The sequence below is a fragment of the Equus caballus genome, chromosome 3 (genome assembly GCF_041296265.1).
Source record: "Equus caballus isolate H_3958 breed thoroughbred chromosome 3, TB-T2T, whole genome shotgun sequence".
NCBI classification, from domain to species: domain Eukaryota; kingdom Metazoa; phylum Chordata; class Mammalia; order Perissodactyla; family Equidae; genus Equus; species Equus caballus.
Genome location: NC_091686.1, coordinates 117,134,527 through 117,159,380, shown reverse-complemented (window position 1 = coordinate 117,159,380; position 24,854 = coordinate 117,134,527). Strand labels below are relative to the sequence as shown.

General features: G+C 44.3%; 2 protein-coding genes across 5 annotated transcripts in view; one reads left to right on the top strand and one right to left on the bottom strand.

The window, feature by feature from the left end:
- HS3ST1 (heparan sulfate-glucosamine 3-sulfotransferase 1) overlaps positions 1–8,878 on the bottom strand; it is a 29,946-nt gene extending 21,068 nt beyond the window's left edge. Inside the window, exons 1-2 of one of the 4 annotated variants that reach the window (XM_001500958.7) lie at positions 8,179–8,463; positions 7,441–7,727 (exon numbers count right to left, since the gene is read on the bottom strand). The gene's annotated coding sequence lies outside the window, so the exon portion shown is untranslated. Of the gene's footprint in view, positions 1–6,884; positions 7,144–7,440; positions 7,728–7,903; positions 8,007–8,178 lie in introns of those variants that run through there. The other 3 variants (XM_070262700.1, XM_070262701.1, XM_070262702.1) reach the window with 3 other exon arrangements.
- The window catches only part of LOC111772961 (uncharacterized), a 97,081-nt gene continuing 79,725 nt past the window's right edge, over positions 7,499–24,854 (top strand). The window contains exons 1-2 of the mRNA XM_070264124.1: positions 7,499–7,877; positions 24,204–24,377. Coding sequence (XP_070120225.1) covers positions 7,499–7,877; positions 24,204–24,377 — 553 coding nt within the window. The remainder of the gene's footprint in view (positions 7,878–24,203; positions 24,378–24,854) is intronic.

The following is a 24,854-nucleotide window of genomic DNA, read 5'->3' as shown; positions in this document are numbered from 1 at the left end:
CTGTAACTGACATCCTCTCCCTCCTTCCCACCCAGGAAGCTGGGGAAAATCTGGTTTAAGAGGTAATTTAAATAGAGTGCAAGCAAGTTTTCCACAGGAGGCGCCCAGCCGGTTCACTCCTTGCCACTCAAGTGTTTATTTTTCTGAGCACAGCCAGGCGAGCAGGTGAGCAGGCCTTGTCATTTCGGCTGCATCTGAAATCACCTTTCTCCCACTGTATTTTAACTGCTGATACAGGACTCTGATTTACTCTCCTAAACGAAAAAGTGAAGACATTTACATAAAACAACCTACCGCAGGGCGTACAAGTACCTAATCTGCAGGAATTCTAGAGGAAATTCAACAAGACACGAAATGCATCTTGGAAAGTGCTGAAATGGAAGTTCTCGATGAATAAAAAGAGACATGAATGTTTTAAATCTAAATATATTTCTTCGCCTATAGAAGATGTGGGTCACTCGGTCCTCCAGGAATTTAGCAAGTCTCCACCTTGAGCCGTCTGCGCACTGCAGGTGGGGAACTGTGGCCATGGACCCAGGGTCTGCAGCCTTCTTTCCGAGGATCTAAGAAAAATTGCTTCACTTCCAGACCTCAATTTCCTTAAGTATAGAATGAAGATGCTAAGAGCTCCCTCTCTCCCTTGAAGGACTGGGTACAGGAGAAAAAGGAGACAGTGGGTACTATCATGCTACATGAAATTAAGAAATTATAATTTTCATTCTTTTCTCTTTTTTTTCATTCTTTTTTAATCATTTTCATTCTTTTCATGCCAGAGGGCTTTTCCATGACCAGGATGTATTCAGAGAAGCATCTGTGTTAACATGCCAGTTACTCACCTGGGCTCACCACACTGGGAATCTCTAAAATGGACAAATGAGTTCTCCAGGAGGGCCCGGGGGCTGTACAAATGTTGACTCTGTCTTACTGTTCTTCTTTGGCTTTTCTCTCATGTCTCTCTCTTTCCTTAAATATTTCTTCCCCCATGAAGCCTTCTCTAATACCCCCAGACAGAAATGTTGCCTCTTGTTTCTTTTCTGAGCAACTGCTTGGAACCACACATACCGTTCTAGAAACTGGTGGGAAAAACACACATCCACCTCCAGATGCCAGCTCTCAGGAAGCACATATTCTCATGGGCAAGAGAACTAGTCAGCAAATAAGCCAATGAAGTAACAAGATGACTGCAGATAAACATCATTGCTATGAAATCACGCTATGGAAGAGTATCGCAATGAAAGAAAGAAACAGGGTGGTGGCAGAAGTGTTCCCAGGAAAGGCATGTCTAATGAAACAGGCAGAGGCCTCAACACTATGTATCATCACCTTTTATGCAAAAACTCACTAATGTATCTGCCTGCCATACTAAGCTATAACTTTGTCAAGAATAGGAACTATCCATAACACAACTAGAAGGACCCACAACTAAAATATACAACTATGTACTGGGGGGACCTGGGGAGAAAAAGCAGAAAAAAAAAAAGAACAGGAACTATCTTGTATCTTCTCCACAACTATCCCGGCAACAGCAGTCAATCAATATCAAAGCCTGGGGCAGATTCGGGAGAGGGTGCATCAGAGTTTCAAAGGGCACGAGGACATCTCACACTGAGAACAGATTTTTAACATACTTCATTTTTGTCATACAAAATGAAATTTTGTAATAATACAAAATGCCATTGCCAGAGAAAGGAATTAAAGCTTCAAAAAATCTTCACTGATGCTGGGGTTCAGGCTTCAGCTAGGGTGAGAAGCACATACCAAAACTGTTCTTGGCACACACCAGAGACTTGATTAAAAAGGTGGCGAATGTCAGTTCTGAGCATCAAAACTCACTAGTAAAGACACCCTTCCCATACTCCTCACTCAGCTCGGTTATCTATTCTCTTGCGATCATTTATTAATGTCTTCCACGCTGGTCTACAATTTCCTTGAGGATACTGGCCCTGGATTGGTGGTGTTCATTCATGTAGTCTAGCACCTAATCCAGTGCCTGGCACATGGTGGATGCCCAATAAATATGCTCAATAGTGGATTTCATTAAAACAAAGAGTATAGTCTGTTACCAGGGTTTTACCCAAATACCAAGTCCCAGAACAAAATCCATGGTCCAAACTCCCACACCCCAAAATCTTTTACATCAGACAGTAGAACTTGGGTTATGCTGAAGCAAAGACTGAACTTCAAGCTTCCTGGCTCCCCTGACATTTCCTATGGCCTTCCTTTGACTTATTTTTATCCTTAGCACATCACCGTCTCACATAAGAGAGATCTTACTTATTTCTCTTGCCTTTATCCATGTCCTCCACTAGAAGAAGTGCAAGAACAAGGGTTTCCATCTGTTTTATTCTCGACTGTGTCACCAGTAAGTAGAGCAATGCTCCATACGTGGTCGGAACTCAATAAATGTGTTAAAGGAATAAATGTGATCATTGTGCCTGCGCACTAGGACAGGGAGAAGGAATACCACAACAAACTTCCATAAATGTGAAGGTTAACTCACTGGAACTCTGTCTACACTACACTCCTGATACAGCCTGGTCTCCATATGCTGGGTAACTGATTCCACTGAATCCCACATTCCAATCAATTTCTTTTCTATCCCCAGAAGCTGGATGGAGGCCATAAATCAGAGGCCTATGGGAAAGATATGATGAGGCCTATGCACAGAACTGTTTTGCGGGGCCCACATGGTGTTATTTAAAAATATTGAATTAGCTGCTGGTACTTAAATATCAGCAGATTCTACATAAATTTGTGAACTTACAGCCTATCTTTAAACACACACACACAGATGTGGCAAGACTGGGCCTGTGTCCCACTGTCAACTCCTTTGTTGGGGCTGAGCTATAGGGCCCCCCTTACCCAGGCCCAGAGGCCTGCTTCACTCAGGCTGTTACTTGCCTGGCCTCCGAAGGCATTTGAGTGTGCGACCCCTGCTGGAAAGCTACCAAAAAGCACACAATATGAAGGAAAAAAAAGTTAAAGGAAAGATGCCCACTGGGATCTATTTCCGTTATGTTCGGGCGATTCCTTGGAAGAATAATGTATTCATTTTTCCAGAACTCTCATGCTTCCACATAACTATTGACAAACTATGGCCCTGTAAATATTATTCTAATGGCCTGAAAAACCTATGAGCTTAATTCCCTGTGGGCAGTAGAAGCTGAGAATGCTTCCTGCCGGGCGACGGGCCTGAAGACAAATCATGAGAGGCTGTGCATCAGCTGCTTACAGTTCTAGCTAACTCAGAGAGAAAGGGAATTCTCTTGAAGACTATGGGTTACCTCTAGGAATTGATGAGAAGCTGAAAAGCCAGCCTTGGAAAATGAGAAAGAACGAAGTGACCCTGGGCACCAGGAAACATGTCAGGATCATGCCACGGGACCGGCACCCCTGGGACATCCTGGGATATGGATGCTGCTGCTGATGCCACTTGATTCACGATCCATGGTGGCAAATAAACACTCAACTGTCCTCGAGTACTTTAGTTAGTCCCTCAAGATTCCAGGTCCCAGATGGGATCAGGCAACTCAGCCCTATTTCAGGGCCTGGAGATATGGACCAGGGAGAAAGAGCCGCAGCTCCCACTGAAAAGTCCCTCCATGAGGGGAGAGTTGTGCCCCTGGAGTAAGAAGGCTGTTCGGTTGCTGGGCACCTCCAAAATGCAAAAGGGCACTATGGGTTAGGAGGATTTTAAGTGGCGATGGAAGGGAGGCGGCAACATAAGTAGTGCAGTGGAGTGGAATGAGAACAGACAGACCTGAACTCCAATCTGGAATCCTTTGTACCTTCAGAAAATTAATTAACTTTTCTGATCTGCAGACTCCAAATTTCTAAAATAGAAATGATGCCATCTGCCTGTGCACAGCAGAGAGTTGCTGTGAAGATTCAGTTCAATCATTCATTCACTTATTTCAAAAATACTTACCGAGCATCTACTAAGTGCCAAGCATCTAGATAGGTCCTGGGGACAAATTTTAAACACCAAAAATGCAATAGAGAGTCAGTGCTTTATGCTAATGACAGATTTACACAAGGCAGACCCAGGTCATCTCCGGAAACTGATCGTGTATCACTTTTTCCCAACTGATACACTCTTCTGCAACTTTCCTCCTTTTTTTGATTAGTCAGTCTCAGGGCTGTTCCTCCAAACATATATTTTCCTAAGGCATATGAAATACATTAAAGCTAAAAAGAAAAAAAAAAAAACTCTGAAAAAATTTAACTCTGATCCTGAAAACAAGAAAAGATTGGTTTTGAGAAGCAGTGAGGCCCTGGTGATGGTGGATTTCAGGTGTGGTGAGCACAAAGAGACACTGGCCCATTATACAAAATCCTCTCCCTCATTTAATGTTTAGCATTTGTAATTCACACAGACATACACAAACTGAAATAATACTAACATTAAAATAGACCAAACAAAATCTGCTGGAAAAGCGAGTTAAGTAATCCTGTACATTTTTCACTAGTGTTTCAGAATTGCCAAAATGCTCTCCACATACATTTTCTCACTTTCTTAGAATAATCTTTCAATCTCTATTTTGCCGAGGAAGAATCTGAGGCTCAGAGAGGGAAACATAACTTGCTTAGGGTCCTGGGACAAGAAGCTGGTTCCAAATCCAGCTAGCACCCTTGCCGTTACCCTCATTGGAAAAGGGCGGCCCTGCTAGCAAGCACTGGATCATTAGTGGAACTGAAGGAAGATACTTATACCAAAGTGACAGGGAACAATCCAGTTCTTTTCCAATATCAGCTGGAAAGTTATAGCTTTGTGCAATAGCTGGAAAGTTACTGCATTTCCTGCAAAGCAGCTAGAAAGTTGCTACTCTCCAGCGTTGCCTTCACTCCTCCAAGACCCTCTCTCACACAAGAACCCTGGCTTAGAGGCAGGCCCTGGCCTTGGATACAGGCTCAGCTCCATCAGGACATCACTACATTTTACTGGCCCTCTCTCTAAACTCTAGCCTTAAGAGCGCTAATATGACTCAGTACTCACGCTTGGTATGTGCCACTCTGAGCAGATTTCCTGGTCTGGGAAAGGCAGTATGCACCAATCAAGCAATTTTATACCAGCCAGTCCATATGCCTGGTCCCTTTCCGGTCACTATCAAATTTTAATTCAAGATAAAAGCTTCTGCTTTGCTTTTCCCTTCAAAGAGCTCTCAGGGCTTTTCCAGTAGGGGAATTTCTTCTTTTGACAACAAAAGCACAAGCCCCAACTGTATTGTGGAGTCCAAGAAAAGGGTTCCCGCACATCTACTGGGTGGAGGACTTGAGGCTTCACAGGAGGCACACCAGCAAGTAAGCTAAGAGCCCTGGGCTTTACTTGATCCCATTTGCAAGTTCAGGGTACCGCTTTCTCACCCTATTCCCAAGCTAAAAATCTCCCATCGTAAAGCTACAGTGCATTGTACACCAGGCAGTTTCAGCCTGGATCTGCAGCCCAAAAACACCGCTCTAGTGGAGTCACTAAGGGATCCACAATTGATCTGACTGTCGCCATCAACTGCTTTGACTTAAGAATGCTTAGTCACGAAGTTGTCGATCCCCAGCAAACTCAGCTGAGTTAGAGGGACCCACTGGAGCCCTGAAAGGCTCCTTTGGAAGCTGATCTTTTTCTGCTCAGCTCTGGAGAAAACCTTATGTAACACAATAGTCCATTTCAATGTTATTTCTGCAATCCTATGAGAGGAAAAAAAAATCTAAGCGCTGGAAATACAAGGAGGAACATGGGCATTTGCAGCTGAAGTGTTCATCTCCTGGAATTTCACTGGGTCAGGCTTATTCTAATTGCACCCAATTCCAATCCTTCCTGAGAAAGCAGAAAGAAAGAATAATAATTCCGAAAGCCAAAGGATGGGCTTTAGAAATGCAAGGAGGCAGAAGTTGGGTTATCTCCTCTTCCTTTTTTTTTTTTTTTAAAGATGGAATTCCTGGAATTAACCCTTGAGTGAAAGTTGTCATTTCATCTCAACACAATAAGGTGAGACCTGGCCTCAAAGCAAGAACGCACGAATGGGACCCAAAAGATCCTTAGTGCGCACCGGCTGCAGCCACAGAAGCCTGCCAAGCACCGGCGCCGGCGAGCGGCGGGTGGCACAGCCGAACCAATGATGCCTTAGTTTTGAGAGCTCTGGCAGCAAGAGGAGGAGCGGGCGCACTCCCTCCAGGATCCCTTGGCCTTTCCTTGTGGCTGCTCCCTACTAGCAGGGCACCGCGTCTGGAAGTGCAGCGCAAAGACGGTGGATTTGGAGTCGCCTCCCCAGAATACCCCCCCAAAATATCTCGGTACAATTAATGGATAAAAATAGCCGGCGGATAACGCAGGGGGAGGAGCGAGACTCGTGCAAGGCAAGGCAAGGATACGACTGGTCCAGTAACGCGGAGGGCGCAGGAGGAGGGAAGCAACCCTCCTCGTGAGAGAGGGGCCTGGGTGTGCGAGGAAGCGCGGACGCCCGCCCGGCCGAGGGGGTGAAGTGGAAGATGCCCAGCGCGGGCAAAGAACCGCGACGCCGAGCACACCCCACACCGCGCGCGCTGCATCCCAGCTCCTGTGCCTGCCCGCTTCTCCATTCCATCTCTGGCTCTCGAAGCCGGCCCTCTGGCTCCCGGGACAGGATGGGGCCAGAAGGCGGAGCAGCGCGCGGTGCGCCCCCTGGTTCGGAGAGCGCACCTGAAGACTTCAGGCTCGGAGAGTGTGCCCCTGGTTCTGAGCCGGGGGCTACGCGCTCCTACCGCGGGTTGGCGCCCCGCCTCCCCTCACCCTCATCCGCCACCACCACCCACGGTGCTCGAAATAGAAACAGGCAGAAAAAAATAGGTGAAAAGTAACGTGAAGAATCAGGACCGTGTATAATTGGCATTCGGAGAAAGAGGCTGCTTACTGTCTGTCGCTTCAATCTCTCTCCTCCCGAGCATCCCCGCCCCTCGGGAGATGCCCCATCTCTTCTTCACTCCAAGCGAATGCAAAGGCAAACCAGATGAAGGTTTCCCCACTCTGGACGCTCCCTCGGTCGACTTACTTTTTGCTGACTGTATCCCCGCCCCAGTTCCCAGCCCCAGGGGTACCCGGGCTCCGCTGCGCTCTGCCCCGCACAATCCTAGGGAGAAGCGGAGGACAGGAGTGAACCTCCTGACTCTGCTAGGCAAAGGAAAAAAATACAATCCACTAAGTGTCAGAAACCCAGACACCTGCCCGGAAAAAAAACCAGTCCCTCGGGACTTGCAGAGCTGAGGGGTCAAGGCAGGAGGTTAAGAGGATGGGAAAATTCCGGGACTCCTCTTCCTTGTTCCTCCTACATCTACTCCACTTGCAGCCTCGACTCACCTTGGGCTCTGAGCTTGTCCTAAGTCCGGGACGCCAGGTCAGGGCACCTCGAAGGCCCCTCGAATTGCCACTCTCCAGCCTGGCGGCCCCTGCCCCACGCGCATCGCACTCACCTGAGCCGCGCCGCGGTCCAGCCGGTCCGGCGCCTGAAGTCTGCTCTCGGGCTTGGCCATGGGCAGCGCCGCCGAGCACCGGCGGCCGGCGGAGCGAGCTTCGGGACGCCCCGGGTCAGGCGGGCAAGGCAGGGCGCGGGCACCCACGGAGACCCGGCAGTGGCAGCGGCTCGTGGCTACCCGCGCGCCGGGGACTTTGCAGGCGGGAGGCTCGGCGATCAGTCCCGCGGAGGGGAGGAGCAGGAGGAGGAGCAGGAGCAGGAGGAGGGGACAGAGAAGGCCGGGCCCTGAGGGAGACCGCGTAGGGCAGAGGAGGATCGCGAGCGCCCACTGCTGCCCGGCCCGCTCTGGTGCTGCCCCAACTCGGGCCCGCTCGGTGCCTGGCTCGCCGTTCTGCGCTCAGTGTGGCGGGGCCGGCTCTCGGCTCTCACCGACAGGTATTGGACGAGTTGGTCCCGCCTACCTGGCACCGCGAGTCCTTGGGTTTCAGTCCAGGGGGAGGAGACCAGGGCGACCAGGAGGGTGGGGCTGATTGTGGGTTGGATGACTCTGCCGTCGCTGCAAACCTGGAAAGTCCTGCCTATTCCCTCACCCCTGCTAGGGAAGGGTAGGACCGAATCCGGAGCCCACCTCTTCCTCAACTCTCCAGCCCCGCAAAGTCCCCGGGACGTGCGCCCCTCCCACGGGCGCCCTCCCCCCTCCACCCCCCGCGTGTTCCTTTCCCGGCAGATGACCCACCTTAGGCGTTCGTGCTCCCTGCGCCGCCCAGGAAGCAGGGGGAGCCATCCTCTCGAGCTCGCACCGCAGCTAGGCTGGGACGCCGGCGGCAAGGTAGCCTGAGCCGGGATCCGCGCGAGGAGCCGGCTCCCAGGCGCTCCGTGTCGCCATTGAACACGCCCTCTCTCTTCGGTTTCTCGTCCGGGAGTGGATGCAGATTTACCGGGAGAGCGCGGAGAATTCAGCTGTGCTTTTGGTGGTGCACCAGAATTGCAAACGTCAGCTCTGAAATTAAGCAGGGTCTCCCTGCCTCCTCTCCCGATTCCAGTCGCTGGGAGGTTTTCTGTGAGAACTCGAACAGCATCCTCCAGTAGTTCAACTTAAGATTTAAGATTTCGAAGGGAGTGGGGTTAGAATCTTCTTGGAGAAGCTTGGCTGCCTATGTACCCGCTTTTCGGAGCCAAAACAAGTCGCTCTCAAAGGCAGGTCAGTAAGTGTGTTAGGAAAAAAGAGAAAAAGAAAGGAAAAGAAAAGAAAGAGAAAAATGCTAAATGAACATCACAATAATTTAGTTTAGCTGAAATTTCAGTAGAGCTTCCATACCTTAATACTGGAAGGTAAATATTTGGGAGAATTCCAATGTGTCGTTTTAAGTTTAAAAAATCCTCCATTAACTTTGCTTAATTTAAAAATACTCTCCCATCTAAGGAATGGTTCCTATAGGAAACTGAGCCCTTTACTCCTGTAATGTCACCGGCTTCCCTTTTAGAAAGTAAAGCAGTGGTCAGCATTTCCTGGTTATCCGATAAAGCCAGTGACATCTGGGAGGCCAAGACCAAGCCTTATATTGGAAAATAAGCTTTTAGGTATTTTAATGACGCTGGCTATTCCTTTGAGCCAGACTAATGCTGACATGCCCATTTTAGGCAAAAAAAAAAAAAAAAAATATATATATATATATACACACACACATATATATACATATACATTTTAAAAAGTCACTTTAAAGCCCTACTTTGAAAAACCTTAGCATTTAAATTTACATTAGCTTTAAAAGAAGTGCTTTTTTTCCCCCATTCTATGAAGCTGTGTAAAATCATATATGAGGTTGTGTGGGTCAAATGGAAGCCTAAGATAAACCCTTGTCAATTACTGGTGTCCTTAAGCTCCTACCAGCTTCTAAGCCCTGTGCAGATGGTGAGTTCTTCAAAATAGGAAGTGGCTTTGATGTTCTGAGTTGGTATGATTACTTTTCTTTAAGAGTTCAAAGTGGTTTTGTGCCTGGAGTTTGAATCTCACAACTCATTTGTGAGATGCAAAGGCTGGCAGTGACTCCATTTGCACCCAGGGAGCCAAAGGCAGGTTAACTAATGTGCTTAGTTCGCCACTACAGATCCTAAGAAGGAGCTAGAACCCCAGGCCCCAGCCGGAGTCTCTGTTAGAGGCTTCATTGCAGATCTGGCAAACGATGAGAATTTGAGGACTGAAAGTTTAGCTTCCCTCATTTTTAAATTTCAGCCAACATTCATTGTTCCCTGATCAATGTTTTTATGTTTAGATAAATAAGAATGCATTCATTGGCTCTTTTGTTCTTGTTTAGCTTTATGTCTCTGCCAAGGCATTTGCCATTGCTCCCAAGCAGCCTTCCCTGAGCTCTTCTAGGCCTGTGTTAGCTTTCCTAACCGGTGTTTACGTATCACCAGACCCAGCTCTGACGCAAACATTGTATTGAAAATAACTGCTTAGAGATCCGTCTTCCCCATTAGATTATGCTTTAAGCATGGGGACCATCGTGGGGACCATGATTTAATTGTCTCTCCCAGAACCTTGCATGGTGTCTGAAACAGCATATACTCTCAAAAGAAAAAATTTGTAAACTGCACTTCCCTCAGAGTCATGGTTTGGGTCAGACATGTTTCCATTTCAAAGCTCCTGGAGACACAGTAGTAGTCAACTGGAAAAGTGGCTGTCGTTCTTAGATGTGTGGCCTAAGACCCTCTTACTTAGTGTCATCAACTGGAAAATGAGAGAGTTTTAGTAGATGATCTCTAAGCTGCTAATATTCTGAGATAGCAAAGTGTTTATTGAGCATCTAGCCTGTGTTCACCACGATGCCAGGTACTGAGGAAGAGATGGAAAGTGAAGACATGGCCACTGCCCCCTGGGAGCAGAAAATCTTATCTCAAGCAGAAACAAGGCTAACACCACAAGGCATCTTTACCCAAACTCACTGACATCAGTTAAGTTATAAACCACGTTCTGCAGAAGATGAAGGCTGAAGAAGTGTCCCGGAAACAAAGCAACTGACCTAAGAGTTCGGTCAACAACCAGTAACAACCAGCTGAGACGTATTCCAGGTTTTTGTTCCAGGTGCTGTACACGAGTTGCACGTTTTGTTCTTGCACCGACCTTCTTAGAAACTGTGATTTCCTCATTTTACAAGAACAGAGGCACAGAAGTTTAAAGCCATGATGTGAGTGAGCGGGGGGAATCAGGCACCAGAGGTGAAGATGATTTATTCAAGGCAGCTACCCTTCCAGTAAAAACTAGACTCCTAGTCCAGTGCTCTCTGTAATTGAATGGTTTGCTTTTGTTTGCCTTTCTTATTTTTGTTTGTTTTCTTTCCTCCAAATATGCAATGGAAGAGAGAGATCAGGAGAAGGGGAAATGGAAAGAGAGAGAAAAAGAGAGAGCTTGTTTCTGAAGCTGTTCAGGATCCACAGTTTCTCTTCACGCCTGGGCTCAATGTGATGGTATCTGTAACTCCTGTCTGTGGGGCTACCCTGCCTAGCCTTTCCTCTCATAATGGCTGTTTGAATCTTTCAGGTTAATAGCATGAATATTAAGGAGTCCAGTGGGATTCTTTATAAGCAGAGGAAATTGGGATCAGGTTAAAAATCCAATTTTAATAAACTTTCCAAGTCCTGATTTAGATGGTGTGCTAATGGCTCTTACTGCTGAATCACCTTAAAAGTCAAATGTATTTTTAAAAGGTCCTTGTTGTATGGGAAGCTTGATGAGTATTGTTTAATTGTACATTGTGCATTCCTGTCTTCATAGAAAAGATTGTGTATAAAACTGATGAGAGCAGATAGGAGAGGCCACTATCCACAGAGCTGCTTGGCTAGAGGGGAGGGCATTGGGTTTGAAAGATAATTTTCACTCCTTTGACTAAAACAAAGAAAGCGTGATTACACTGTGTGAAAGTGGTATCCTCAAATAACTCCACTAATTTGATTGTGCTGAGGTCTAGGATTGTTTCTATTTCTTTTGATTTGCTAATTAGCTAGATCGGTCTGCTTGTGAGAGAGAAAATGAGGGTCATTTCCAGAAAACATGTAGGATTGTGGTTCCTTCTGACTCCGCTCACCCATCCCATGCTTCCCTGACCGGGCTAACTCCCAACGTTGTCTATATATCCTTGAAAACAATCCACCCATCTACAATTAGTAGATTATTTGATGTTTTTTTGAAAACAGGATTTTTATCCCCTTCATGACACCAGATTTACTCTTGTCACGTGTGGTGACAAGATTGAGTTTATAACTTTTGCTTTGGTGGGACATATCTTTCACCAAAATTAATTAATTAATTAAAAATTATATTTCATGAATGCATTGGTTTAAAAATGAATATATTATTCTGATCTATGTCAGTATTTTCTTAGACCTAAAAGCTCATTTTTTCTTCGGATTTTTAAGGAAATTAGGACATTTTTGAGAGTCCCTGAAAGTACCTTGCACTCTTATGACTTCTAAAGGAGCAGTTGGCCCCGTGTAGCTGATGATATTGCAGAAGATGGACGCTTGATTGGTTTAGTTGAAGTAGGGATGATAAATGCAATGTCCTACACATATCTTCCAGTCCATTTGTTGTGTTGGATAAACAACTCTATACAACATATTGCTTTTATTTCTGATCCTGTGTCAAACTTTGCCCCAAATTACACACATCAGTGCTGCAAAAATTGCAATATTGCAGGCCTGAAGTGGTCCCCTTGTTCAAATTATTAGACCCTGCTGAGCGCTTCAGGAATGCCTTCAGACAGTGGGAAATTGTGGCACTCTCTTTGATTTTCAGTTTGCTAGGACCAAAGCTGGCTGATGCTTTGATGAGCAGGTCTTGCTGATTTTCTCTTTTAGGCCTTATTCAAGGATACTGGGAGGTTCAAACTCTTCAAGAAAAAAAGATTTTTTCCTCTTTCTCCTGCCCAATCAGTTCAGTTGAGACATTTGCTAGGTACTTCCTATACAGCAGCCCTGTGGTAGGTATATGGGCCAAGATTTACGGAGAAGAATAAAATTTAATCTCTTACCTGAAGGAGCTCACAGACATGCATAAACAGAAAAATTACAATTCACTCTGATAATTCCCATGAGCTCCCAGTTCTCCATGCATTAGGAAGGTCGAAGGGGCATTTGGGCTGTGAATCTCGCACCCTGAACTCTCAGCTTCAAGCAGAATGGAATGTTTCTTGCAGCTCTCTCAGAGGCCCCATTGAAGTTCTCTAGAGTGTGGCCCTATTGTCCCTGAAAACTGGCAGTGCCATCGTCTCCCTTCTAAGCCTTGTTTTGATTCCAGATTTAAAATAGAGCCAAAGCTATGAGAAGTCTCTTGAAAGACGCTAGAGTTCTCTTTCCCCAGACTTCTGGTATACTTTTCTCATGAAAGGGTTTACAACAACGCTCATAAGAGCTAGCTATGTATATATTTGTCTCCTTTATGGTAGTAATAAGTATTTCATAGAATGCTTTGAAGCTCTGAATACTTAGCTCTTAAATGGGAAAAAAAAGTAGCATTTTATATTTAAAATGATCAAATTAGCATATCTCAAAGTATTTGTAACAATATTTTTTGTAAACTAATGTAAAAATGACTAACTTGTACAAAGTCGGGAAAATCCATTAAACCATATGGGAAACAAGAAAGAGGTGTGGCGAGGTAAATAAAATCCATGGCATTTCTCGATTAGCTTTATGCTAGGAGATTTGAATACATTCTCCTTATATCCCCATTGTACATGTGAATAGAGAAAAGTGAAGTCACTTTGTGAAGGTCAGACAACTAGCAATGTTGGTTTAGAACCGGGTCGACATCAAGTCCTTCTATGCTTTCTTCCTGTCTCATGATGTAATTCTCTCCTTCCTCTCTTAACTGAGTGTATTCACTGTATAAAACTAGCCAGAAGACTCCAGGGGGTTGTATGTTATCTCTCTAAATGAAGGAGAAGAGATGGGGGTTGTTCTTCATGCCTTGAAAATGTCCTTACGTTCTAGGAATTTAACCATCCATATGGTGTTTAAATCCAATATTCACGATACTGTTATAATTGCATTTAGTAAACTAATTGACAAAATAAAATTCTGGGCTTAAAAGCTCAGTTCTCGGTGTAATTGTTTTTCTCTGCCCACATGTGATCGGCCCTTAAATTTAAAAGCTGTAATGGAGATGTAATTCCCTGCAAACTTTATCTCACAGTGGGGCCCCTGATTTCCTTTGGTGCTTCAGGTCTCAGCTCTGGTGTCGATGGTCATTCATTCATTCCAGTATCACTGGTTCTCCAGCTTTTTCTCTCTGTGGGGTCGTGGGGTGGGCCCTGGAGATACAGAAGTGAGCTGGAGACAGCGTTTCCTGTCTTCTTGGAGCTGAAAGTCAGGAAGGTGTTGGTGCATCCATCAGTGGATGTAATGCCCTTCCCAGCTCTTGCCCCTTATCTAGAGTCAGCCTGCCTTTATAGATTCACCTCTTCCTGGAGCTGTTCTGGTTGGCAGAGCACTCTGCCTGCCTAGGGAGACAATGGACTTATTGATTGGCCAACTGGGGAAGAATAATGATGGATGCTCTATCAGCTCTGCCCCTCTTCCTCTTAGGAGCAAGCAGCCTGCAGGGAGCATCTAACCTGCTCAGCTTCTCCGCTCCTTCTCTGGGTCCGCCCTGTGGGGAGAGGGCTGTTCTGGGCCAGCTTGTCTCTTCCTCCCTGGGTACATGTGCCTGGTTCTGGAGCTCAGCTAGCAGGCCTCTTGACTCTCACATAGTTACATCTCTAACCTAGCTTTTCTGAGTAATGAAGGGCATAGCTAGTTTTCATCTGTCTTAGTCTTTATTGCATGGATGGGAAGAGGGGTGCCATTTATTGAGGTTGAATTAAAACTCCAAAACTGATTGACTCCCCTGATGTCTTTCTCTCCTGGCTCTTAATTCATTTATCTCCTGCCCACAGTTAGCACTCATTATGTGCTGTCCTGTTGTCTAATTTTTACCATGGCCATGGGCTTCTCCTGGGTTTATTATAAGTCTATTGTGTTCATAGTCTGTCTTTTGGGCCCTACTCATACTTAAAAAGAGATCATGAAGTGAACTCCCCCAAAATAGACATTCAGTAGGTATCACAAACCCCAGAGGACAGGTTCCAGAACCATGTTGCAGGGGTTCAGATCCCAGCTCTGCAGTATGAGCTCTGGGACTTTTCCCAAGTTACTTAGCCTCAGTTTCTTCTGTAAAACAGGGAAAATAATAATGGCACCCTCTTTTTGTCACTCCATGTGAGGCACCTGGCACAGGGTACACACCGAATGCCCATGTGCATTGTTATTGTAAAAGGAAATTAAATGAAACGGCGCCTCCTTTCTTAGAAAAAACAAGAACCCATGGACTTTCTGAAGGGCCTGAATGACCTCTGGATTACAGACCCTTTAAGGGAATGGTTCCTCTTGTGAACTGACAACATCTGCCTGGGAGGTCGTTGCTTGAAAATCACAGTGGTGAGGAGGAGAAGAGTTCTCACAGAGCGAAGCTTTGGGGTCAAACTGAAGTACACGTTTCTGCCCTTCCAGTCCATTCACCTCTCCTCTCTGAACCTCATTTCTTACTTTATAAACTAAATACAATGGTACTCACGTAGAAGGCAATATTTTGAGGTTTAGGTAAGATGAGGAAGCTAAAAGCCACTAACCGTGCATGGCACATAGGTCAGTATATTTTGATTGACTGAATACAAGGAATATTCCTTCTGTTGCTGATTTCAAATAGTCCATAAGCCAGAGCTGTTGGTGTTGCCTGAGTTGACTTGCAGTCACTTGAAAAGCAAGTGACACTGAAGGGGCAGAGCAGGAGGAAGAGCTCCAGCGCCACGGAAAATCAAACAACTGACCCATTTCCTTCCAAATAATTGAGAATGGGAGGTGCTTCTTGTGCAGAGCACATCATTCTCTAAGTTTGCCAGCGCTATTCCACTCACGGGTGTGACATGCCATTCGTGCTGGAGCATGAAGGAAATTCTCTGTGCTTCCTCTTTCATCATCCACCCTTGATGTAAGCAGAATAATGGCCCCCAAAGATGTCCACATCCTAACACTCAGAACGTGTGAATACGTTACCTTATGTTGTGAGTTGAATTGTGTGCCCCTCCAAATTTGTATGTTGAAATCCTAACTCCCAGTAACTCAAAATGTGACTGTATTTCAAGATCAGGTCTTTATAGAGGGAATTAAGTGGAAATGAGTTCATTGGGATGGGCCCTAGTCCAATATGGCTGGTGTCTTTGTAAGAAGAGGAGGCTAGGACACAGATCCACACAGAAGGAAGACCACGTGAAGACACAGGGAGAAGGCAGTCATCTACGAGCCAGGGAGAGAGGCCTCAGGAGAAACCAACCCTGCCCACATCTTGATCTTAGGCTTCTATGTTCCAAAACCATGAGGAAATACATTTCTGTTGTTTAAGCCATCCAGTCTGTGCTACTGTGTTATGGCAGCCCTAAAAAATGAGTCAAGTCCCATCAGCACTTGGTTGTTGCTTTGCAAGAGAAATATAGAATCCCTGGTCATTCCTACAAATAAGAACATTGACCTCATAAAGTCATATTTATACCCCGGTGCTCTGTTTCTATTCTTTTTGCATACATGCTCTCTTTTCATTCCAATGCAAATTCTTAGTGTATTTTTTCAACACATTTTAAAACAATTAAATTCACCACATATACTTCAAATAATGCTAATATCTCAGTTGAAGTGATGCCAGTTGGATGTGTTAGTTATACATTGCTGCGTAACAAATTATCCCCAAAGTTAGTGCTTTAGAACAACACACATTTATTGTTTCACTTCCTGTGGGTCAAGAAGCCAGGCACGGCTTAAAGGCTGGGTCCACTGGCTCAGAACATCTCAAGTTCTAATCAAGGTGTTTGCCACGGCTGCAGTCACGTCAAGGCTCAGGGGAGGAGAATCTGCTCCCAAGCTCACTTACTCTACTGTCAGTAGGATTTACTTTCTTGCAGGTTGCCAGACTGAGGGCCTTGTTCCTTGCTGACTGTTCTGGAGGCCTCCCTCAGTTCCTTGCCTCATGGCCTCTCCATAACGTGGTTCATCAGATGCTAGTTGGCTTCATCAGAATGAACAGGCAAGACAGCAAAAGAGGGAAGACAGCCAGTTGGAAAGCAAAATGCTTTATGACCTAATCTCAGAAGTGACATCCTGTCATATTTGCCATATTCTCTTTGTTAGAAGCAAGTCCCTAGGTCCAGCCACACTTAATGGGACAAGGTCACTCAAAAGCATGAACTCAAGGAGGCATGGATCATGGAGGCCAGTGGAGAGGCTGCCTGCCCCAACCAGTAAGTCCGTCAGTGAGCAGACGATGACATCAGCGTCATGACAACAGTTTGGCCAACCGTGTTAAAAGGTCATCAATTGTGAGATAATCCTAATTTCATAAATAAAAAATGTAAAAACACAAAACATCTTCCAGTCAAGGAAATACAATATGTTATTGCTTAAAATCTTTGAAACAGCACCTGAGTCATGTTTTATAACATTTTTTCGTGTAAGTTTCACATTACCTTTGTAATTATATGTTATAATAAAGAATAAAGAAAGTAAAAAACACTAGAATCAAATTTTGAGGCACTTATCAATTAGTAAATCATTCAGTGAGTCAAGAGATGGGTACTACTGTGTTCTAGGAATGTGTCCCAACCCTCAAAATGTTTGACGTATTCAGAGAAATCAGATATTTGAACTCACGGTGAAGGGGGTTTTGGTTCCAACTGGCTGTCAGGGAAGCGAGGCTTCACAAAGAGGTGAGATCTGGGCCTGAGTCCAGGAAGTACGGGCTTGGTTTCAATAGAGGAGTTTCAAATGGCAAAATTCTCTACTGAATTTACTGAAAACTTGAGGAGAGAAAGAAACATTGGCAGGCACAGAGTGATACACCAGAGGGGACTGTGTGTTACTTTTAAATCTCCACAACTCACAAGTCAAGGGTTAAGCCGAATTTTAAAGTTTACTTTTGCATTTGTTTTACTAAAAGTAATACTTGTTCATTATAGCTAATTTGGAAAATCACAGAAAATTAGAAAGAAAAAGAAAAAAAAATCCTAATAATTCCACTACCCAAAGGCAATTCCTGGATTAAGACTGAGTAAATAATAGGTGAAATAAAAAAAATGAAATTGAAATTGCCAATTTGTTGCATTAGAGTGTTTCTAAGTATTCAAAGTTGTTTATATTTAACTTTATTAAACACAACATTTATTGCACGTTTGGGTTCCTAATTTCTGAGGAACAAGTACAAGCAGGGGCTGGGTCTTTGATTTAAAAAAAATCAATACGTGTGTAATACTTCCATCTTTACTTTTTAAAGAAAACAAACCAATTTTTGTCTGGTGGTGCATGGAATCCTGAAGAAGAGCAGTAGTAGAGCGACACTTGCTTGTACCCGTTTCTCGAACCATGAACAAAGACGTGGGTTCAAGATGTACAGATAGTTTCTTGTTTACCACCCAGGGCAGGGTGAAGAAGATTGAGGTGACTCCACGAGGGCCCCTTGCCTCTTCCTCATCACCACACCCTCCGTCCTTCCCCAAAGCCTCCATTCTCCTGACTTTGAACACTAGACTTTAATTTTTCAAACTTTGGAACTTGATTTCAATGCAATCATTCAGTATTCTTCTGTGTCTGCGTCTTTTCGTTCAACCCTGTTTGTGAAATTCATCAGTCCTATTGCATGGAGCAGAAGTTTCTTGCTTTCGTGGAGCAGTACTGTGTTGTATGAATATACTGAATGTTCTGAGTCATCCTACTGTTGATACTGTTGAGTCATCCTACTGTTGATTGTTTCCAGTTTAGGACTTTCCAAAATCATGCTCTGAACACTCTTGTGGCTGCTTTTTGTGCACAGGTGAAATATGTGTGTCTGCTGAACTCTTGGGAGTGCGATTGCTGCATTGTGGGACTTGCAAATGCCCAGCTTGAGTGGTTAATGCCAAACTGTTTTCCAAAGAGGTTGGGCCAACTCATTCCCACCAGTAGCCTGTGAGTTTCCATTGCTCTGCTTCTTCTCCAGCACTTGGTACCGTCAGACTGTTTAATCTAAGGCATTATATTGATTATGTAGTGGTGTGTCATTTTGGTTTTGTTTTGGACTTTCATGATGACAAATGAGATGGAATACATTTTCCTATATTTGATGACTATTTGGATATTCTCTTTTATGAAGTGCCTATTCATGTCTTTGGCTCATTTTTCTATTGTTTTTCTCCTGTTGTTATTGATTTATAGAAGATCTTTACATATTTGGGGCAAAATACTATGCCTCAGTTTTCTTGTCTATAAAATGGGAATAATAATAATACCTACCTTCCATCATGTTGTTACAAAGATTATATGAGCCAATACATGTAAAAGCTTAGAACCATATGTGGCAAATAATAAGTGCTCAATGAAGGTTTACTATTGTTATTAGCCAAGATCCCGCTGCTAGCAGGTTGTGGACGCAGAACTCCAAACAGGCCTTCTAACTTTCATTCACCAGACTTTGTCTTGCACACCAGTGACTTTACACATCCAGAAAGACTGGAGCTCACCATATTCACCTCTAATGATGCCCACTCAGGGCGCCAATGGTAGCTTTAAAGGAAAATGCTGTTGTGATTTTATTACCATCACCACACTATTTTTAAAATATTAAAATTGTGTTTTTCCTCTGAGGAGAACAAGGTAGTTTTCAAATGGAAGTTACCTTCCTTCTCCCAGTCCTTGCCTGGCACAATTGGAATTTGGTATTTAATCCCAAAAGTATTCAGAGAATGATTTTATACCAGGAGGTTAGAGAAAACAAAACCTCCCTGAACACAGAAATAAAATGTATTAAAAATTAAAGGACATGAAATGTGAACAGTGAAGCATTTTAGGCTAAGTGCCCGTTCCTGCCTCATTCAACTTCCCTTAGTCCACCAGCAACACTTAGGAAAAAAGGGACAATTTTTCTCTTCTACCCTGTTGGAAATTACTTTCTCCCAGTGGCCAAGGGAATAAGAATTTCTTATAAGCAAACTGTAATCAGTCTGCTTTTGCTCCCTCCATCTGTGAAAATTTCACCGATAGATTAAATATATTCTTTTCTGAAGAGGGAGGCGTGAGGAGGATGGTAATTTAGGCCTTTACAACCCAAAATGACAGACAATCTTTCATTTATTATTCCTCATGGAGAACAGCTACTAATATCTTCCTTCTAGGTCCCTTAATTAAATTCAGCTTCTTATTTTTTCTCTTGATTCACTCCCGTTCGTTCCTGGATTAACCTAGTTCTTCATAGTTGTAATTTCTCAACTGTTAAATTTCATTTACCTCATTTAAATTCCTGTAGATTTCACTCACTCACCGAGTGGAAAGTTTGTTTATTTTTTCACTTCTCTCCCCAGGCAAGAAACCTATCCCACTTAGACCAGAGCTAACGAATTGGTAATCATTCACACTGAAATGTGTTATCCCACGGAAGATATATAGTCATGTGATGCTTAACGACAGGAATATGTTCTGAGAAACGCGTCGTTACGAGATTTTGTTGTAGTATGAACATCATAAACCTGGGTGGTATAGCCTGCTACACACCTAGGCTATATGGTACAAATCTTATGGGATCACCATCGTCTAGTGGCCCGTCATTGGCTGAAATGTCATTGTGTGGCGCATGACTGTAAGTGTGAATATACAGTGGTTTTCAAAAGGGAGAGTGATTGGCCCAAGACTGTGAAGGGTGATCTTCTCTAGCCTTGAAGCCCCCTTTTAAAGAGTTGCCTCTTCCATAAAGTCTCTGATTTCTTCTGGAGAAAAGAAATATTTTGTCCTCTCAACTCCTACAGAATGTCTCTGAGGGCACTGTAGTAAACCGTTATTTTTCCTGATTATTTGCTCCTGCTTTCCTGTAGAGGGTTATCACACTTGCCGTTGCTATGTGACTTGCAGTGCCCCCTGTAGCAAGACACTAGTTCTCTGTCCACTGATTGGCAGTGTGTCATCCTTCAGCCAATGGAATATAAGCAGATTAGCCTCATCTGAGGGGAAGCTTTCAAAGACATCACAAGTTTCCACCAGCTGTCTTGCTCTTCTCCTGTCTTAAGTTCCTTCATCCTCCTGCCCAGAAGAAAAAGGCACATGGAACCACAGGAACTGAGCTGTGGTCTCCTACATGTGACTTGAACAAGAAATAAATGTCTGAGGCTTGAGGGTTGTTTATTACTTCCAGTCTTTTATTCTTACATTGAAATTGTTTGTTTACTTGTCTTATTCAAGGTACATTTCTGGAAGGCAGGAAATGCATCTTCTTTGTTGGGCATCTGCATAGTTTGATGCTTGGCAGTGAGTAGGAACTAATAAATGTTTATTGAATGACTGAACGACTCGATGAAGACCTCCAATGTTAAGCATCTATTCTCTGCTATGGCAGCAGCACCTATTGTAAAATGTTTCTCACTCTGAGCAGAAATCTGATCCTCCAGGACTTTCACAGTGAGTGTTGGTTCTATCCCTTGGGCTCATATAAAACTATCAAATACCTCATTCATAAGACAGCCCACTAGTGTTTGAAAACAATGCTACCCTGCACTTGTTTGCCTTTGCAGATTAAATATCCCCGGTCCTCATCCTCTTTGTTCTGTTCCATGGTTTCAACCTCCTCGACATCCTGGGGGCTCTCATTTGCCAACACTCTAATTTACCCATGTCCCTCCTAGAAATTGGGGTCCGGAATTAGCACCAGCCTCCATGTGTGGTCAGAGCAGCACAAAGTGAGAAGGGGTCATCTCCTCTGGACTAATCCTCCATCTGGACTAATTACACTGAGTCTAACACAGCCTTTGCTATTCTTGGCAGACACATCCCATTGCTGACTCATATTAAGTTAACCAAATCCCTTAAGGCTTATTCACAAGCCTTTATTACCAAGTGCTGCCTCAACTTGTGCTATAGGTTTACTGGACCCAAATATAGATCCTAACACTTTTTCTTGTTAAATTCTCTACCTCATTTCATCTGATCTGTGGTTTGTGTCTATTGGGAAAAAGAAGGCTTTGATTTCTTGGCTTGGAAATACAACTACAAGCCAAAGGAAAGTTGAAACAACCTTGTCCATCAACTCTGGCATGATTAAAGAGCCCCATTGTCTTGTCCAGCAGCCTGTACTTAACTATGTGATGCACAGGCATGCATAGCTTAAGAGAGGGATATGTTCTGAGAAATGTGTTGTTAGGTGATGTCGTGATTGGGCAAACATCATAGAGTGTGCTTACACAAACCTGGATGGTACAGCCTACTGCACACCTAGGCTATGTGGTACTAATCTTATGAAATCACCATCATGTATTTGTTGTTGACCAAAACATCGTTACGTGGCACACGGCTATAGTTCATCACCAATACCATGATGTCCTCACTTAATTTCTCAAGGAGAATGGAAGAATAGTGTTGAGCACCAACAAGCAGCTCTATTTATGTGTGACAGACTCTAGGGTGGCTCCCATGATCCCTACCTCCTAGTATTCATTCCTTTGCGTAATTCCCTCTGCTTGAGTGTGGATGTGTCTTCTAACCTGTCTCAAACCACTAGAAGATGGCAAAGGTGATCAGATACATGTGATCGCATGTACACTGTTACATTATAAGAGATTGCGACATTATCTTGCTAGGAGACTCTCTCCTGCTTGCTATGAAAAAGCCATACATGTTGTGAGCTGCCCTGTGGAGCAAAGCACAAATCAAGGACACAAAAGTATCTTCTGACTGATAGCCAGCAAGAAACTGAGGTCCTCCGTCTTATAGCCCGTAAGAAACAGGCTGCTGCCAGCAATCACGTGGGCCTGGAGGAGGATCCTTCCTCAGTCAAACCTTCAAGTGAGCTTGCAGCCCTGGCCAATACCTTGACTGCAGCTTTCAAATGAGACTCTGAAGCAGAGAACCTAACAAAGTTAGACCTGAAATCCTGGTACGCAGAAATTGTGATGTGATAAATGTATGTTGTTTTAAGATGCTGTTTATTGTAAATTGCTACTCAGCAATATGTAACTAATAAACCATGCAATTAGGTGGTAGAAAACAAATTCAGTTGGAAGCCAATGACATCGTGAAGCCCAGAAAACACTCACTCATTGTCTCTTTTTGGCAGGGTGGATTGACATATAGAACCTTTGATGAGACCCATATACCACACCATTAGGATGTTAAAAGGCCACCTTAATACCCAACTTGAGATGATAGAGATTTTTTCCTACCATTTGCCCAGAATGACCTGCTTTCCATCTCGTTCAGTGGTCCCAGTTCTCCTCTTTTCCTACCTTTTGGATCCCTTGGTTCCAGACCCAGGTCTGAATGTTTCCTTCTGCTCTCCTGCACTCCTAATTTTGATTCTCCATCGGAGCAGAGTTCCCAGTTTTGGTCCCTCCTGTACTCTCCTTGGGGGGCATTTCCATCTTGGTTCTGTTATATCTATATCTTCCAGGTCTGGTTCCAGACCTCCTGCCAAAGGAGAAGCATCTAATTTTCTAGGCCCTTAATGTTGAAAAAAGCCTCCAGCCAGTAGTGTGACCTTCAACACAATAATAGATGTCAATGGGGTCACTTTAAGCCATTTTGTTATTTCCACTGGGGTTCTTCTCCTCTTTGAGCATGAGCTTTATCATTATCACCATTGTATTAAAATTCTGTGCGCATCTTCACATACAACAAGGAACTCATAAGTCCCAATGGTTGGCTAAGAGTTGCTTGCACACATGTGCTGATGGCCCATTGGTGAGTGACCCCAGGCCGTGGTTTGTAGTTCCTGAGAAAGTGCTTGGTGTTGTGAGGCTAGCTTGAATCCTGCTCCTCATTTCTGATGGCTCAGAGACTGAAGGCTGGGGCCGGAGGGAGAAGCTGATGACTTGGCCTTTGTGTTTGTACCAGCCATGCTATTTTTACATGCAACTGAGCTTGTCAGAGACAGCAGGGGCTCCTGGATTCCCATAGTCCTAACGTACTTTAAATACTACATTTATGCAGCCAGAGAATCCAGGAGCCCAGACCTACTCACTCAGACTTGTTCTTTAAAAGCAGAGGGATCTTTGAGCTTAGAGACATGGGCCCTCCTCTTGGACTTGACCTTTCAGATTTGGGCAATTTCCGTTAATGTATTACTGCTGAGGCAAAATATATGCTGTGAACAACTTGAGTCACGCCCAAGGATGGCACTAGAATTATAGAGAGATCAGAAATGGGACTGAGCCAACCACTAATTCAAACCCCTAATTTTACCAACAGAAAAACAGGAACTCAGAAAGGTTAAATGCCTAGATCAAATTTATTCAGTTAATTAATGGCAGCGTCCAGACTTGATTTCAGATGAGGAAACCATGGTGTTCTTTGAAAGGCCATAGAGAAATTAAAGTCCAGAAGAGAAAGTCAGTCATTTCCAATTACTCAGAGAAGAGGTGAGTTAGAACACAGGAGGCTGGACCTGACAGGACAGGCCCCAGGTCCAAAGGAAATCATTCTCCATCTCCTGTCTAGACTTTGAGGAGCCCAGATAACAGGCAGGGATGAAAATGGTATCTGATAAGTCCACAGACCAGGGTCTAAGAAGAGCAGGAGTCAGGCAAGACATCCTTTCCCCCAGGGTGCCGTGTGGGTGGAGCAGCTCTCTTAGACAAAGTTTTGATATTATGGGACTATTTATTTTCTTGTTTCTCCTCCTGAGTGTTTGGTAAAAGCCCTTTTGATTTTCATTATTTTTAATTCCAGCTTGTCCTCAGCTGTACAGTGGGGAGTTAATAATGGAAAGGTCTTCAGTATCTGGGCCAGAGTATTTGAAGAAGGTGATTACCCTCTGCGCCAGCAGGATGGTGACAGCAGGAACCAGAGAGGGATGCGAAGCAAAGGAGAGTCTGAAAAATGAGGTCGCAGCCTCAGAACCAGGTGCTTCTTCCTCCTAGATATTCTCTTGCAAGCGCCAACCTTGGAGGGACTGGTTTGTTTGTTTGTTTTGCTTACAGTCTATTTTGGGCCCACATTAAAGACCTCCTCTAACACCAAGTCTCCAAGAAGTGCCACCTACTCCCACAGATCCCTCTTCTGTGTCCCCTTAGCCTTTAAATGGACATAGATGCCTGGACTTGTAATCTGCCTTGTTGTAGATGCAGCTGTGAATGCGTGGGTCCATCCTACCAGATTATCATCTTTCTCAGGACAGGGAAAGTATCCTTTTTGTTTTATTTCACCTCCCTCCTCTAACGCCCACGCAAAGTGGCTAAAATAGTGACTTGAGGTAGCAGATGATCAAGAACTATGTATTCTGTTAAGAAGCAGCAGCTTGTCAGGGTTGGGCCTGTAGCCTCTGGGGTCAGATGGCCTGGATTTGACATGTGGCTCCAGTGAGTACTCACCTTGTGACTT